This window comes from Cryptotermes secundus, unplaced genomic scaffold (genome assembly GCF_002891405.2).
Source record: "Cryptotermes secundus unplaced genomic scaffold, Csec_1.0 scaffold120, whole genome shotgun sequence".
In the NCBI taxonomy this organism is placed as follows: domain Eukaryota; kingdom Metazoa; phylum Arthropoda; class Insecta; order Blattodea; family Kalotermitidae; genus Cryptotermes; species Cryptotermes secundus.
Genome location: NW_019742442.1, coordinates 1,714,836 through 1,732,326, shown reverse-complemented (window position 1 = coordinate 1,732,326; position 17,491 = coordinate 1,714,836). Strand labels below are relative to the sequence as shown.

Below are 17,491 nucleotides of genomic sequence, written 5' to 3'. Positions count from 1 at the left end.
AACACTCTGTGTATTAAATATACCTAAGCCAGTGCTCAATATCTGTCATCATTACAGCATAATTTTTATCATTGATATATTAGGGTACATGAAGTTAAATGTTGCTCTCATTCATAAATATGCCATGATTCGTTGTGTTAATTAGGATGAAATACCAAATAAATATGTCTTCCTTTTCATTTACTAATTTTTTGAAACCCTGAAGGAGAGCCTTTTTAATGTTCTTTAGTTTCAGATTGCTATTTTCTACTGTTCACATATGAGATAAGAAAATAGTTTAAATTTAAAACATTGCTCACTTCCACATTTTTGCAAGGTCACTGGAGACAATGAAGATACTAAGATGGAACTAAGAAATGATTAGGACTGATCTGTTGTAGGCTGTCTGGGTCATTTCTGAGAGAAAATAAGGAAAATCTGTATGAATATTTAATTTGCATTCTCATAAATATGTCCAAACTGAAAAACATTTTTTCATGTCCATATTAACTAATTCTTTGTAGTAGAAGCTGAAGGATTGCCCAGTAATACCAAAGTATGCCACTTTGCACAGGCCCAAGTTAGTTCCATCCACTTCCTATCTTAATATTTTATTTTACTAAGGCCCAACTCAATATTATTCTACCATCTTAGTCTTTCAAGTAAATGTTTTAGAAGAGGCTCTCTCACTGAAATTCTGAACACATTTCTTCTCTTTCCTATCTGGTCCATTGTCACATTTATTTCACTATCCTGTCAATTCCAGCATATAAATATTTTTGGAAAAAATCTTCACTATTTCTTGATTGATCATTGCATACCTATGATAGTGCTGGGTATAGTTTTAATACTGATCAGTGGAATATTTTATGTTCTGTAATACTGAAGTAAAACATGTAAATACTGACCTAATTTTTCACTTATATGAAAATTTCAAGTGGATTCTAAAGGTATCTGCCAATGGTGGATGACACACAGAATTACTAGGTTTTTAGACTATTTCCACTGTCTGGAATTCTAGGTAACAGAGGACACGATGTTTCAGAAACTGGATCTGTTTCTGTCTTCAGGTGAGAAAGGAAGACACCTACTCAGTTGGGCCCCTGAGAAACGTCATGTCCTCTATTACATAGAATTCCGGACGATGGAAAAAATCCAAAAACCCAGTAATTCTGAATGAAAATTTCAGTTAGACATCTCATATGTGTACATTTTCTTTTGATATACTGGATTTTTTTTGTACTCAGAAGTATAAAAATACTTATGGTAAGTTTATTATTATTAAAAAGAACTTGTGATTGCCTGTCTCAACTCTGAAAACTATAGAACTTCAAAGATATGGAATGACAGTCTTAAACAACAGATAGGTTTGAATCTAATGTATGATACAGTTCATTCATGTAAGTATATTATTTTCTATTCATATTGTAATAAGGTTAAGAATTATTGTATTATAAGTAGGTAAGTTCCTTTTAATTAGTAAAATGCAGATTGAGCTAAACTATTAAAGCAAACAGGAAATGTGCCCCTAGTGGCTTTTACACATTAAATAATTAACATTCATTTAATTCAGTGGAGTCATGTACCTGTATTTGCTTCTTGGAACTGAATAAAAAAACATGCCAGTGCTTCTGTATTTGCACTTACTGGATATATTGTGGAGCTAGTTTGTGTACAGTAATAATATTCATATTAAAATTACTAATTTACATTAGCATGTCACTTTTTACATATTCTGGTTGCTTTACTCCCTAACATACCAAATGGAAACTTGCCATATTCATAGTTTTGTCATTAATAAAATCAGAAAACACAATACAACGTTATGCTTTCTTTGAGCACCAATTTTTATATTGATTTCATACACATAATGTAGGTATGTGTCAGACCTGCGTCAGTGTAATAGAATTTATGGTCTTGGAAAGTAATGTATGTTTTTAACTACATCACAAATAATTCTGACTCATTTTCTGCGTTAATACCGTGAAGCTTCTTTCTTCCAACTGTAGTTTAGATATGTATATGCAAAATATTAAATTTATGTGAAATGTCATTCATTGTGGTGATTATATGAAGCCATAGAAAGTGGAAAAAATATTGTTTATAAGATGAATGTTAAAAAAATGCTGTCCGTAGTGACAAACAATGAAAGTATTGGCTTATGTTGTAACATGTTAAAGATGTCTTGTACCTTGCCAGTGCCCACCTTATTAACATAATGTGTATACAATGAAATTATTAATTATAAATGCACAAGTAGATGTTAATTTTATTATTACTAATTTGTAGTGCCAGATATGAAATGATGAAGAAAGAATAGTATTAGTTGCCATTTTTCAGCTCTTTATATTTTACTGAAACTGTATATTAAGAGTTAAATAAATTAACATTTTTATTTTCTTAAAATAAGTTCATTTATATTGTGTATAACCAGCAAATAATAACAAGTTACTAAGATTCACTAAACTTCTATTTAATGTTTGGAGGACAAGTTTTTTGTACTACCTTAAATGGGGGTTTTGGAAAACAGAATCCTAAAATGATCTGATTCCATTAATTCAATGGATCATTAAACCTTGTTAATGTGACAAAAAAGAAATAAGTAACAAATTATGTAATATATACAAAAGAAACACAAAAATTCACGTATTACAACAGTAATTTCACAAACCAGCTTCAAATTCATCACAGTCAGATCAATTCCAGTAACATGTCATAAATTACAAAATATTGATCACAAAGTAGAATCAGAATTACATAAATCCCAAAATATAATCAGAATTACAAAATGTAAATCACACAGCAGGGTCTGCAGTCAAACATGGGAAGAGAATCTGCAGTCACATGTGGATGGTAGAAAAGTTATTTTTAAAATATGGAAGTTCTGTAAAAGTAAAAAGTAAAGTAAAGCTATCCCTGTAACAGGCCGTGAAGACCCATAGGGTTGTGAGACGTTAAGGATCCCACATTACCTTGACAATCGGCTCAAAGATGGCAGTAAGGTTGTCAGCCTTATGCGCCGGCCGCACTTCACTCCCCAGAAAAATTATTTAATTAATTCCTGGTACTCATTTCTGTTAGAGGGTGAGTAAACCCCAGGGCCTAGTATTAAGTCATATTAATGAAGAAGACTGATAAATTCCAGCTATGCAGTACACTGCCAAACAAGAAATGTTACTTTCGTGAGAATATTATGTAAAAATAATGCAAGCATACATACCCAGATGGTTTCTTCTTGAAGAAGAGCAGTTTAATTTGTTTAACATATCTGACAGATGAAAATTAGCTAGCATTAAGAGCATTCACTCTTACAATCACGCAATTTACAGTTTCACAATTGCTGTCATTGGCAGTATCACAAATACTGGACTGCAAATGCTAGACTACCACTGAAAGGTTGACTGCCTGGCTAACTCGCAACTTGAGAACTAACTGTGAATAGTCTTCGCTGCTCCTTATTTAGCCTCGTTCCGGACAACACAGAAAACAGCCACTTAATAGGCACCACTTTTGTCTGGCGCCGTGTTGCTACCAATGCTGTCGGGAGTTGTTTCCTGCTGTGTAGCAACGGCGGCATCCCGTGTTACGTCACCGCAGGGAGAGGCGGGGTGTTGAATGGCTTATTACCATAGCAACGGCAACGCTCCGAAAGTGTTACGTCACCGCTGGCAGGGTGAGGGGTTGTCCTCCATTGGGCAACACGTCACAATATTTTCTGAAGAATGTAAAACTGGTTTATGGAGACCACACAGGGGTGATGTCACTCTGAAAAGTTGTGATTTAGGAGGAGTAACTTTAAGACATGAGCTGTATGAAAAAAACTTCACTTAAAGGCACAATTCTAAAAAGGATAAGGTACAATTTCTCACATTTATTACCTTTAGCAGAACTATAATGAAAGTTACATATTAGTTAATACGTAGTTGGGTTTTATGTTTAATACAGTGTAATAAAATTAAATCAGCTTTCTTAAATGTAAGAAAAAGTCAGTCTTATTTGCAGTATTACCAGAAATACTGCCATCCTGGCTTGCTGCACCGAAGCAACCAGCAATACTGTGCATAAATTAGAAATGCTTTAGTCCACTGCACTTGCAGTAGCTCCAGAATGTAGCATCAAATTCAAGATATTCTCTCATCATTACATTGTAAACAAAACTTAAGAAGCAATGAAAACCTCTTGTCATGTGATAACATCTTGAAGAATGTTCTTACCAAACTGGCATAAACTCTGGAGCCCATTCCCGTCCTATTAGTTCTGAGACATGTTTGCAAGCCTTTGGTAAGTCATAGTGCGAGTCCTCAACAAGGCATTCCTCCATGACATAGAGTTCCTTAAGTCTTGGGCCACAGATGTGAGCAAACTTTACAAATGCACTACATGTCACTTCACATTCCCCTAATCCAACAGAAGAAAGTTCTGGACAGTTTCTTGCAATGTTCAGAAGTTCGTCATTGATGAAAGAATTTCCATTTGCCCCAACAACCAATTCCTTTAGCCTAGGACAATGACTACCTATTCGACCTAGCACTGTCTTTGGAACATAGTCACCAAAGTATAGATTTGTAACAGGAATATATGACATGAAAAGTGTGTTGAATGATTCATCAGGAATTACAAAAAAGTACATAACAAGGTTCATCCTTGGTGAATGTTCAACAAGGGCATTCCAACAGCATGGTGAGATCTGCTGTAACAGCATATCCTTTTCTGTGTACACATCAATACGTAAATACTCCAGGTGAACACGCTCCTCCGAGGACAGGGCAAGAAGCAAGTCATCGCTCAACAATGTATAGCTTAGGGACAACTCCCGCAGGTAACGACACTGATCTGCAAGGGCCAGGATACCTGTAAAGTAAGTAAGTAAGTAAGTAAAGGTATCCCTGTAACAGGCCGTGAAGGCCCATAGGGTTGTGAGATGTTGAGGTTCCCACATTTTCTAGACAGTCGGCTCATAGATGGCAGCAAGGTTGTCAGCCCTACACGCCAGTCACCCTCTACCCCCAAGAATATTCCTGGTACTCATTTCTGTTAGAGGCTGAGTCGACCCCAGGGCCATAGTGTGGCTAGAAGGGTTAGGTCAATTGAAAAAATCCAATGACCTCATTTGGACTTGAACCCAAGACCTTCCAGCTTGTAGCATAGTGCCTTAACCAACTATCCTACTTCGTGTTCTCTCACTAAGAAGTACTGATATATGAATTACTGTAGATAGTGTGTTTTCATTTCAGGCACCCTAACAGAATGGTTTACTCGTATATGCACAGTACCTTGGCAATGACTACCCTTCTCCCTGTACCCGCTTGAGGGTGGATTTGATTTATCTGGTCACTACAGAATATTATTTTCTTCAGTGAACACATTCCTTTTCAGTTGTTTAGTTTTGTAACAAATTGAACCCAACATCCACCCCTTTTGACAGACTTTAATATGCACAACTTCCTGGAAACTCATTCTTATGGTTATTTATGAATAAAATCCCAAATGTATGTTCTATAAATCCTATTTCTTATGAAGGTTTAACTGTGAAAATATGGGTGCTGCATTGTATATCTCATTGTACGAGTAACAAATTCAGACCTCAAGATGAAAAGATCTGAGCAAGCAGATTCTTCACAAGTTACTGTACCAATTACACTATGTTTGTTAACTGTGTAAATAAGTTGTCATGCTGGGAAGTTACATGCATAGCAACTGCAGTCAAAACATTTGCTCTATTCATGGTGTTACTATGTTTCCTTCTTTACCTTCATTACCTTATTGGTCATGTCAGCACACAAAATACACAAATATGGAGTGATGAAAATCCTCATGACATCTCAAACGTGCCATTAAAAAGTGTAACAGAAGGGGTGTGGTATGCTGTGCAGCAAACCATGGATCCAAAATTTTTTACAACATTGTGAATTCCAATCAGTGAATGAGAAATACAGTCAACTCTCGATTATCTGGGGGCGGATTAACCGGCTTGCGGCTTAACCGGGGCTACTGAGGTTTTTTTAAGGCTTATATGTTGTTTGGAGAGAGAGAGAGAAAACAAACAAACTCTCTGTTTCCAAAAACAGAAGATCACATTAAGTGGAGGAACTGTTTTGGAAGAGACTGTGGACCTGTCATCTGACAGTTACTGATCAATCAATCAATATGTTGTTTAATATTCATTCACTTTTGTTTCACATGGTGAGTTGTAACACTATTTTCGCACTAGTGTGAACCGAGCTCTGCAGTCTTTGGTCCCGTTATGCTAACACAATGTTCTAGGGTAGGAGTGAAAGTATGGAACGATTTGTGGAAAGTTTCAAGGACACATCCATCGCCCCAGTTAGTATCTTTGTATCGATCTTCAAGTGTGTTAGCAAAATGTCAGGGTGTAAAAGGAAGCGTGCTGTGTTAAGTATTCAACAGAAACTTGAAATTGTCAATTAGTTGGGAAAAGGAGGTGTAGTTAAACAATTAGCAATGCAATACAGTATTGGAGAACAATCTGTTTGAGATTTGAAAAAACAGAAGTGAGAATGATGAAGAGGTGGACATTGCTGCTCTTAATCATTTGGAATCCTTACTAGACTATCTTGAGAGTGAAGAGAACAGTTTATTAAGTGACAAGCTAATATTACGTAGGCTTCATATGGATATCTGTAAAGAGGAAAATGCCGCGAAAAAGCAAACGACAATATTAAATTTTTTAAGTGTTAAGTGTTGGATGTTGTTGAACACTGTGATTGAAATAACTAATTCATACTTCAGTGTATGAGTAATGTAAAAAAAAAAGTATTAAATAGGCCATGAGATGACTAAAAATGAGGTTGAATAAATTTAAATACAGGTTGGCCTATATTATTATGAAGGTACAGTATTACAGTACTACTTTTAATAAAATTTGTCTTAACCAGGTTTTCGATTAATTGTGATTTCCATCCCCACCATTATCCCGGATAATCGAGAGTTGAGTGTACAATGAATCCCTTCTTAAACCAACTGACAGCTGACAAACACAGTATGGGTATTTCTTGGAAGATAATGCTACAGCAACTGCTACTGACAAGTCCACGGCCATTATGTATGCGGTGCTTATAAGCAGGAAAATCAGCAAGTATTCTGGCCTCCCAGATCTCCTAACCTTAATGTGTTTTTTATTTCTGGGGAAACCTGAAAGGAAAAATGAATGAGAGTAACTCTCGCATCACTGAAGTTCTCCAGAAATAAACAATGTTCAACTGCTCCAGTTTCCAAGGAAGAACTTCAGAAAGTGTCACGAAACTTATTTACATGCTATAAGGCAGAATGAGCTCACTTCCAGCAGTCTTTTTTTGTATATATGGTTTGTGTTGCCTTTTTACAATAATCAGTTGTAGTGTATAGAACTGATAATAGAGTCAATGCTACATGTAAGAGAAGATCCTGCACTGCTGTCTCTACAGTTGTGCAGTAAACAATTTCTTATTACTACTTTGGTTCTTGATTTACTTGATGTCTTCAACTATTTGGGGAATATAGTGTTGAATGTAAGGGTAATTCTTTACAGCTTTCCTGTCAGTTTTCTGTTTCCTGCCATGGGGACAAATAGAGAACAAACACCCAAAGACATAAAATTTACTGTACACTATTCCAAGCATGCACAATGACCAAAACTGCTAAGGCAAGGTGAAAGGATTGGTCTGAACACCTCCCTGTGGGTACATTCCAAAATTCTCTTTTAAAATTGACAAAATGGCATAAGTATTTCTTTAAAAGTACTTTTTTGCCTATTTCCATCTTTATATATCATTGTTTCTTTAACAAAAATGTGAATGAATCAATTAAAATTAATTGTTATGCTGTGAGATACCAATTAAGGTGCTGAGTGCTTAGTCTTATATTTAATAGCAATTTGTAAAAATGGATGATCACATATGCATTCAGTGCAGTCCCAATGCCAAAAATAAGAAACTGGTTAATTGTTTTGAATTGTACTGGGAACCACATGTATGATGACTAGACATTAATTAATAATTAAGAGAGAATTTCGATGGTGTCAAGATGGTTCAGTTGGTGTAACGATGAACTACGGGCCAGACAGTTAGGGTTCAACTCCCAGCATGGGCAAGAGATTTTTTCACAGCATCCAAACTGCCTCTGGGACCCATCCAATGTGTACCAGGGGCTCTTTCACGAGGGGTAAAGTGGCTGGGTCATAAAGCTGACCACTCACCTGCATCTAGTGCCAAGGTGAAGAATGATGGAGCTGCACATTTATTCCCCCACATATCTTCATGGAGTGGTGCTAATTAATTAAGCACTGGGACAACTTTATTTTTACCTTACAGCATGTATTTGTTTGTGAATTCTTTGATGTTTTGGGTACAATATATTGTGATATGAGTACCAAAGCAACCACATTCCAAACAGCATGTACTCTGCATATGAATGACAAATTTGAAAGAATGTGAATGCAGTCATGGTCTATTTTAACGTGATATGTCAGTATTTTCCTGAAGGAATCAAGGAGACCATACAACTTCCTAAATTATTTGATTCTTTTAAGCAAGTAATTATTACTGTGACAGAATGCTGAGCCTGCTACACAACTTAGCTGAAGTCAGTATGAGAGATACATTTGTATGTGCTGAAAAGTATGAGCTGTGGCTATATCCATACCTCATCATTTGGGGTGCGGCAGGAGTCTTACCTTCTGGCGATACTCTGGGACAGTTCTTCAGTTGAAGCAGTTCCAAAGTTTTTGAGTTGGATGAGACAAGAACATCTAGAGACGTGTCATCCATAGGTATATTTTCAATCACCAGTGAACCAAGTGCATGTGAATGGTGAAATACAGTGGTTAATGCCGAGATGAATGACTGCTGATTCAAATCAAGAAACACAGGTAGAGCTGAGCTGATGAATGCCAGTGTCTTGAGAGAGCAGTTCACCAGCTGAAGAGAAAAGTCACTTTAAGAACTTTTAACTCTACTATGTAGTGTCTATCTGTGGAAATTCAAAATATCATTAGCTGGTCAAGGAATTCCTTCTTTTATGGAGCCTGAAGGTTCTGTGGGAACATCCCACATTATCACGCATTTCTGCAACACTCGTTCTTCACATCACTTTTCACCATCACGCGCGCTAACCAATCAGATTGCCTCAAACGTTCGCATTTATACGGCGCCTCCTGCTAGCCAGCATCTATGTCACTACGCGCGCTAGCCAATCAATTCTTCCTCCTCAATTTCAAGTTTCGCTCTGCCCCACCGAGCAGTGTATAAAAAGAGGCAGCTCCAACGCTGAGTATTCAGTTCATCATTTGACTTCAGTCTACGATCAAGCAACACCAGCCAGCAGGCTTCATCGCCAGCGCTCGGTCTTCTCGGAGGCATCGGCAGGCTGTGCCAGGCACGACTGCCTTGGCCCTCCGGCACTCTCACACCCAACTCACTGGGGCACCGCGCCTGGACTCGCCGGTGGTCGTGTTACTGTCCGACCCACTGGGCATCTGGCGTAGCCACTGCCTCATAACTCCTACGACCGCGCTCAACAACTAGCCTTTCACCAGCAGCCGCCGCGCCGCGATCAAGCAACCTCCAACTCACACTGCCGCATGGCAACCAAGCAACCTCCAGCCACGGCCGCACTGCAGCCAGGCCACTCACCGCAACTAGCCCCTCTCCTTACTGGCGCGCGCTGCGCTACCTCTCCGATCAAGCATCTCAGCAACCATGGTCCTTTTCAGGACCAACAAACTGTTCCGAAGAAGTGGGTTGTCATCGGAGTAATGACAAGACTACACATCAAGAGCCCCACAGTTCATTACTGTGTTCACAAAAGTTTGCAATTATAATCCATCCTAAGTTAGTTAAGTCTAGTCCAGATCCTTACACTCTTTTTTCTAAGATTTATTTTAATATTATCCTTCCATTTATTAGCTCTCAAAAGAGGACTCTTTCTTTCAGGTTTCTTGAAAATTTTACATTTGTCTCCTGTCCTCCATGTGTCCAGCCCATCACAAACCCTTATTATCTAATCATTATGTTGATATTAGATGAGGAGTAAAGTTGCAGATCTCTTCATTATGTAATTTTCTCCATCCTGCTAACTCCCTTCCTTACTTCATTAATTTCTGAGAAAAGAAATGTAGAAAAAATTTTGCATGTAGCAGGGAACTAAAACACTGATACATCTCTCCCCCCTTCTCTCTCTCTCTCTCCTCCCCCCCTAGTGTGCAAAATTTGGCCACAAAAAATGTCATCTTAAATTCATATTATACTAAAAACCAGAATCAGCAATCTCATCCCCATTACTGCATCTCATAGATGATTTTATAAACAGGTATATGGGAGAGTAAATGTGTGTAATTACTGTGGAAGAGAGTAAGAGAAGAAAACATATAAATAGCTTAATAAATTTAAAAATTAACTAACGAGTTACTTGACAACATTAGTATATGGCACTGAAACAAGAACCATAATATTAGCTGATATTCACAACACAACAATGGTTGTTACTACAGGATTCTGTAACAGTGGTTGCAGAATCATTAAGGCCACGATTAACTTCATGACCATCTCCTATCTTATTTGATGCTCTATAACCTCTGCTACTGAAACACCTAATCATCATTCATACATATGTTTCCATTTCTGATGATACATAATGTCCATATGTCCTAAAAATTCATCACCTCCCTCAGACATCAGGTTTAAAAACTTCTTACCCTGGATAAAATGTGACAGGCCATCTGTGCAGACTCCACTGTGCTATCAGTCCTGAACAGAACAGACTTCAGGTGTTGTACATGGTGTTTCAGAATGTAGTTTATCAATCTTACAGGAGTTGACCTATAAATATTAGAAGACAATGACAGTTTCTGTGTTCCTGCTACTGCATTACCACCAATACTATGGCTGCTGCTGCCACCACCACCACCACTACTACCACTACTACAGGGTCCGGCAAATCGACCTCCCGTATTTGGAGAGGGCGCTGTGTGAGTTGTGGTGGGGATATGGAGGCAGAGGGGGTATCAATCGATAGCGGTATAAGTGCCATTTGCAGTAGTTGCAATGGCGTGGCACGGTGAGCATCGTGCGTTTGTTGTGGAAGAGTACATTCGTAATGGTGAATCGGTGATTACTACTCAGCGAGCATTTCGCATTCGGTTCGAACTTGGCCGACATGATCCTGTTCCGGATAGAAAAACTATTCACGTTTGGGTATCAAACTTTAGAGCAACAGGTTCTGCACTGAAAAAGAAATCGCCTGGCGAACCTCGGACCATAACAACGCCGGAAAATGTGGCACGTGTGAGAGCGTCCATCCAGCAATCTCCAAAGCGTTCAGCACTTAAACATGCAGCTGCCCTGGGATTGTCTGATAGGAGTGTAAGAAGAATCCTGCACAGAAATCTACACATGCACCCATACAAAATGATGGTTACCCAAGAATTAAGTGAGAGAGATTTTGAAACTCGCAAAGCTGCGTGTGAGGACATTCTTCAGAACATTCCCTCTGGCGCTGTTTTGATTTCATCTGATGAGGCCCACTTCCACTTGTCAGGTACTGTAAATAAACAAAATTTCCGCTACTGGTCAGCAGAAAACCCTCAGGAACTTCACCAACGACCACTTCACAGCCCTCGTGTGACAGTTTGGTGCGCTGTTGCTGAATTTGGTGTGTGGGGTCCTTATTTTTTCGAGGAAAATGGGCTAACGGTAACGGTTACTTCGAATCGCTACTGTCACATGATCGAGACCTTCCTCCGACCTAAGTTAAACCGGTTTGTTGGGGACCATGAAGAGGGACAAGCCTGGTTCCAACAAGACGGAGCCACAGCTCACACTTCGCGGGGTTCTTTAGCAATTCTGAGAGAGTTCTTTTCTGGACGTCTTCTCTCTTTGCGAGGAGACATCGCCTGGCCCCCAAGGTCACCCAATTTATCACCTTGTGATTTTTTTCTTTGGGGACACTTAAAGGCGCAAGTGTACAAACATCGCCCCACAACCCTGCAAACACTTAAGGAGGCAATCACATAGGCAGTGGCTGCCATTCCACCGGAAATGACACGAAGAACTATGGACAACTTCCGGGAAAGGCTTCGTCAATGTGTGAACAATGGAGGACGCCATTTACCGGAAATAATTTTTAAAACCAAGTAATGTAAAATAGCATCGTATTTGTTGTTCACAAATAAAAGTATTTTTTCTGTATCTTTCTTTGTTTGTTTGTAACTGCCTTTTGAAATACGGGAGGTTGATTTGCCGGACCCTGTAGTATTCAATTAAAGCAGTCATTTGGGTATCTCAAGTTATGATGAGCCACACAGGTTGTCAGAATATTAATTCATTATTATACATTCACTGCACAGACTGTATAAGTGGCAATATATAGAGAAAGTTACTTCTATCTATTCACGTTTAGTCCACAAACCTATTTAAGATTCCAATTCCATCTGGTACTGGCAGTCTATATTAAAAGTTGAATAAACTTGATTTTAGCTTGCTGTTATCACTATTATCATCATAATTTTCCTGTACTGTGTTAGGCAATGTGACCTATTATGGTTTCATGCCATCTTATCAAGGGAAAGAAGACAAGTACGCCATGAGTTTTGCTCTAAGCACTGAAAGAAAGTATATCCTGAAGGTCCTTCACAGAACTTGTTTCATACTCACTTGGATGCCTGACTTAGACTGAATTCTGCTCTCTGCCAGAGCTGTGGGAATTGTGAGACATGATTCCAGTGCTGACAGACCTGAGCCACTCTGCCAAGATCTTGAAGTGGTAGTTGGCTGAAGACCAGCAGCAGTGCTTCTGAGGGCAAGCTGCTCCATCCCAATTCACAGTCTTCCAAGTCCTGTGTAAGAACATACATTTCAGATAGCTACAATGAAACAGAGTGGCAATTTATAGGTTTCTACAGAATTGAGTTCTATGTGTAAGCATGCAACTAACCTTTCAATACTAGCATTTTTGCATGCTAACACCTCTATTCTGAGCTTTCTTCGCTATTTTATGTTAAAGAGATGCATGTGATGGAATGAAACATATCATACAAAACAGTGATATGCTCTCAAGCTCCTTGAGATCATCTAAGCCATTACATGATTTCAAATTGACAACAATTACAAAAAATTTTCAGTATAAAATCCTGCAATATAACCTGAATAACTGTCATTTGAATCCTGGAAGGGGTAAGAATGTTTTCTTTTTCACCAAAACCAGACCAGCTACTGGGCCATGAGCCTCCTGCTCTATTATAATTATTCTGTTTTAGAACATTATCCTCATACTGGATAATGGATAACGTCCAAAAACACAATAATTGTATTAATATACCATTGTCACAAAATTTTAGAACATGCTTTAGTGTTTCTCAATTGGTGGACGAAGATGACTGCCAGTCCATACAGTCTAGTCAGCATTATACTATACATATATGTATTACCACAAGATGGCGACATGCAGTAGTGTAGTTGGTTGAGGCACTATGCTATTACCTGGAAGTTCGTGGGATTGAGTTCCGATGAGGTGGATTTTTTCAATTCTCCTAATCCTTCCAGTCGCACTATGGCCCTGGGGCTGACCCAGCCTCTAAGAGAAATGAGTACCAGGAATCTTCAGGGCGAGGGGGGGGGGAAAAAGGCGGCTGGTGCATAAGGCTGACAACCTTACCGGTATCTGTAAGCTGAATGTCTAGAGAGAATATGGGAGCCTCGACGTCTAGCAGCCCTATGGGCCTTCACACACACACACACACACACAAATGCACATGCACATGCACACACCCTTGGTGAGCAATATGAAGAGAATGTTAATTTCTATTTGAAGAATTAATGACATTATTATGGTGTTCTTTTGACACGTGTACTGAGGTGATTCCAACATGAAACAATTACACAGCCTGAAAGATATTTCCAGAATAATGTGACAAGGTACTGGAATAAGAAACAATATTATGAACACCTTCTTCCTGGCAACTGTGAATGTGAATTCACAGTTGTAATCCATTTTATACTATACGGAGCCTGAGTTGAATGCACAGTGAAAGAGCTAACTCAAGAGTGTGATCTGTTGACCTTTCCAAGTAGTTTTACCTTTCTGACCATTAAAATACAGTTCCAATGACAGCAGTGTAACCATTGAAAGGAGGACACAATAAATTAAAATATTAAAACATGACACATTATAAGATTGTTATGCATGCAGTTTCATTCCATTAGGAACAGATCACAAAAGAATGACAGAGAACCTTCTAATAGCAACATAATGCATTTACCTTATAAGCAACTTTCATTTGAAGATCACGTCCTTTATCACTTAATTTGCTGATTAAAGTTAATTTAGTTCTCTGACGCTTGGGTATGGAGTCACGTGGTTTTGTTTCTGATGCATCTGAAAGAGAACATACTCATGTTATTCTATATAAGGTACAAAGACTGAATATTTCTGTTAATGCACAAAGCCTTTTATCCAAATTTGGAGCTCTTACAAAGAAACAATTAGTCATCCAATCAATAAAGCATGTAGAATTTTGTGAGGTGCTTAATACATGCACATATCTTTCACATATCACTCACAAATTGTTCTGAATTAGTGATGTCATGAAAGAAAATGGGGATTTATGATTCTTCTAGTGCTCATAGCACATCTACACCAGGTCTGTGATCATATAACGCAATCTAGTGAATAACAGGAGAACTTTCAGTATGCTATTAGATATAACCACTCATATATAACCAGGCTTCATCTGTCATACTGAGGGTCAACTAAACAATTGTGAATATTTGTAAACAAAAATTACAAAAGTTAATTTTCAAAGTTGGAGGTGGTTCACTGCTGATATCCTATAGGCCTATGGCCAATATTTCATGATTTTCTTAGCTTTAAGTACACGAGCTAAAGAGACCCTAGTTTCTTGATAAAACTGATAAAGTGATTTTCCTGCAATCAATTTAACTCCTTTCTGATGTCTTATAGAATTTCTGGTGTAACCATATACTTTGACCGATTATCTTCCTATAAAAAATTGACCCAGGTTTGTGGCACTTTCTGAACAAATTCGAAACATACAGTCTGCTAGGCAAGGATGAAACTGGATACTGCTGTGGCATATTTGCTCAAAGCAAGAATTGTGGAGTCACAACACCTGGTAGTTACCAGGCAGCGGCCTGTAAACAACAAGAGAGGAATGGTGTTTTCTGTGCAGTGTGCGCCAATGGCAGTGCATGCAACAGTGGAATACATCATGCCATCACTAAGCAACATCTGCACTGCAACAGAGGAACGGTGTTTGGTGTTGAGTTCATTAAATAACAGCTGTGGTTCAGTTTTTGTGAGTTGTTGTTGTGATAAGCTCCTAGATGATGCCAGGGACAGTTTGGGAACCCAGAGGAAGGGGAACATTCGCCGCTGGAGGCCACCACCAAGACTGTAACAAACTGAGAACACTAGTCTTTATGCGATAGTTATCTGTGAAGTGTAGTCACGAGCTGTATGAGTGTCCAGTAAATCTGATTACCAAACCAAACCCCATCTATAATCACTACAATCATGACACTATTATACAAATTTACAAATCCTGTGATCATATGATTTCCTTCTTCTGCTAAAATTGAAAACAAGGCACATTTCTTTTGCAGTAGTGTATCACATTTTGGCACAAATATAAAGAAGGGCGACATATCACAGGCCATACGAACCAATCCATGATTCCTGAAAATGAACTCTGCCTTGCTGTTATGGCAGAACAGATGCAACATATTGAACTTAGCTTAGCAGAGAGTCCTAAGCGCCCTCCATTGTCTGGTTTGAAGAATTCTATGCTATACCAAAAACTGTTTGAGGTGCTGCTCTGTACAGTCATAACCACTGTTTCCGCAAATATGTATGAGCATTTGTTAATATATGTACCTATTTATGAACCGCAATTAGTTCTCTATAATCTGTTGTAACCAAGGGGAGAAGTACTGTGGATAATAGAAAACAACAGATAATCCAAAAACCTGTAAACATCCACTATCCATAGCATATTAAACAATAAAAATCACTTAATTCTTACGTACTGGAAGTGCTAATAATCACTACACAGCAAGACAAATATCTTTCTCATGGAAGAATGTGGCTCTTGCTTAGCGATAGAGGGCTAGGGTCAAAAACAATAAAATAATAAAATGGAAAGTTCCAACCAAGTTAGAAGATGTGCGGTCAGCTGCAAATTATTGCAAAGCATCACTGATACACAAGTTATTACTGAACCAGATATAATGAGGAACAAATTATTATAGGAAGCCTATAGTTAATAACTAAGGTGTTCTAGAAAGTTCCATGTTTAATCCGCATGTGTGGATAATCAAGAATTCACTGTACTACAGACTTTTCAACCACTATATACAAAATTGTGCACACCCTTCTCATTAATTAGTAACACAGGTACATTTGAATTCTGCAATGCATGGCTGTACAAATCTTTTTCTGAATTTTTTAATATTCATTTCTGTCACAAGAATGAAACATAAACCAGAAGCAAAAAATAAATACATGCATCTTAATGCTTTTTATTTCATCACTATATTTTTAATGCTCAGAAAATCATTCCTTCATAAATGTATACCCATCCCTACTTACCTGGAACTGAAAGACACATTGTCTTATTTTTATTACAAAAACATTTTATCCCTGAGTGCCTAACAGCTGTCCAAGAAGGATGAAGGAAAGAAGGTATGCTTCTTACCATTCATGACCCTCTTGTTCGTGCAAGAAATATTCATTGCACTGCTATCAGTGTAGTGTTTATCTGTTGACAATAATGAGCACATTATTGGTAGGAAAATCTTCCATTGCCATGATTGAAATACAAAGGTCTTCTAACAGGTATCACAGGAACAGCTTCAGGCCTTCCATTTCACTGCTAAGTTTCTTGCTGTTAACATAAATCAATTATGATTTCATTTTATATATGCTACAAACATCAGCAATCAGAAAACCACATTTAATTCCACAGTAATACCAAATCTGGTATCAGTGTGGTTTCACAAGTCCAAGCTAAAGAAAAAGAAATGGACAGTTAGAGAGTTCCAGCAAAAGCAAACACCAACAAAATAAAGTGTGTATGGAATGAAGTCCCAGTATCAAAAAATGTGTTAATTATAAGCACACAGCCAACAGATACACTGGATGGGAAATTCAATGGCGGGTTCATTTAGGATGCGTCAAATGCATGAAAAGAAAAAGATGGGATAGGAGGATTTAGACAGGAGAAAAGAAGAGAAGGAAACACATGGAAGGAAAGAGGAAAACTGATTCAGTATCAGACATTGAGTCACTGTACCTCAATTTTCATTGCACTTCTATTATTCTTGTGGGAAATGCACACTGTGAGGAATCTCATTCATTTTGTATTTCTTTATTATATTTAAGCATCCTGTTGCACTCCATACGATAAATGATACAAACTCCGTCTCAAGTGCAAAAAATATATTCATATTCATATTTATTTGTCTCCTACACTACACATACATGAGTTGAAAGTACAAACTGT

At 38.1% G+C, this 17,491-nt stretch overlaps 1 protein-coding gene across 1 annotated transcript in view; it reads right to left on the bottom strand.

Annotated features, from left to right (window-relative positions):
• Positions 1 to 3,830: 3,830 nt before the first annotated feature.
• LOC111873104 (F-box/LRR-repeat protein 3) overlaps positions 3,831 to 17,491 on the bottom strand; it is a 27,480-nt gene continuing 13,819 nt past the window's right edge. The window contains exons 2-7 of the mRNA XM_023867523.2: positions 16,685 to 16,873; positions 14,231 to 14,346; positions 12,627 to 12,808; positions 10,670 to 10,793; positions 8,651 to 8,894; positions 3,831 to 4,830 (exon numbers count right to left, since the gene is read on the bottom strand). Of these exons, the coding sequence (XP_023723291.1) occupies positions 4,190 to 4,830; positions 8,651 to 8,894; positions 10,670 to 10,793; positions 12,627 to 12,808; positions 14,231 to 14,346; positions 16,685 to 16,769 (1,392 nt within the window). The 5' untranslated portion in view covers positions 16,770 to 16,873 and the 3' untranslated portion in view covers positions 3,831 to 4,189. The remainder of the gene's footprint in view (positions 4,831 to 8,650; positions 8,895 to 10,669; positions 10,794 to 12,626; positions 12,809 to 14,230; positions 14,347 to 16,684; positions 16,874 to 17,491) is intronic.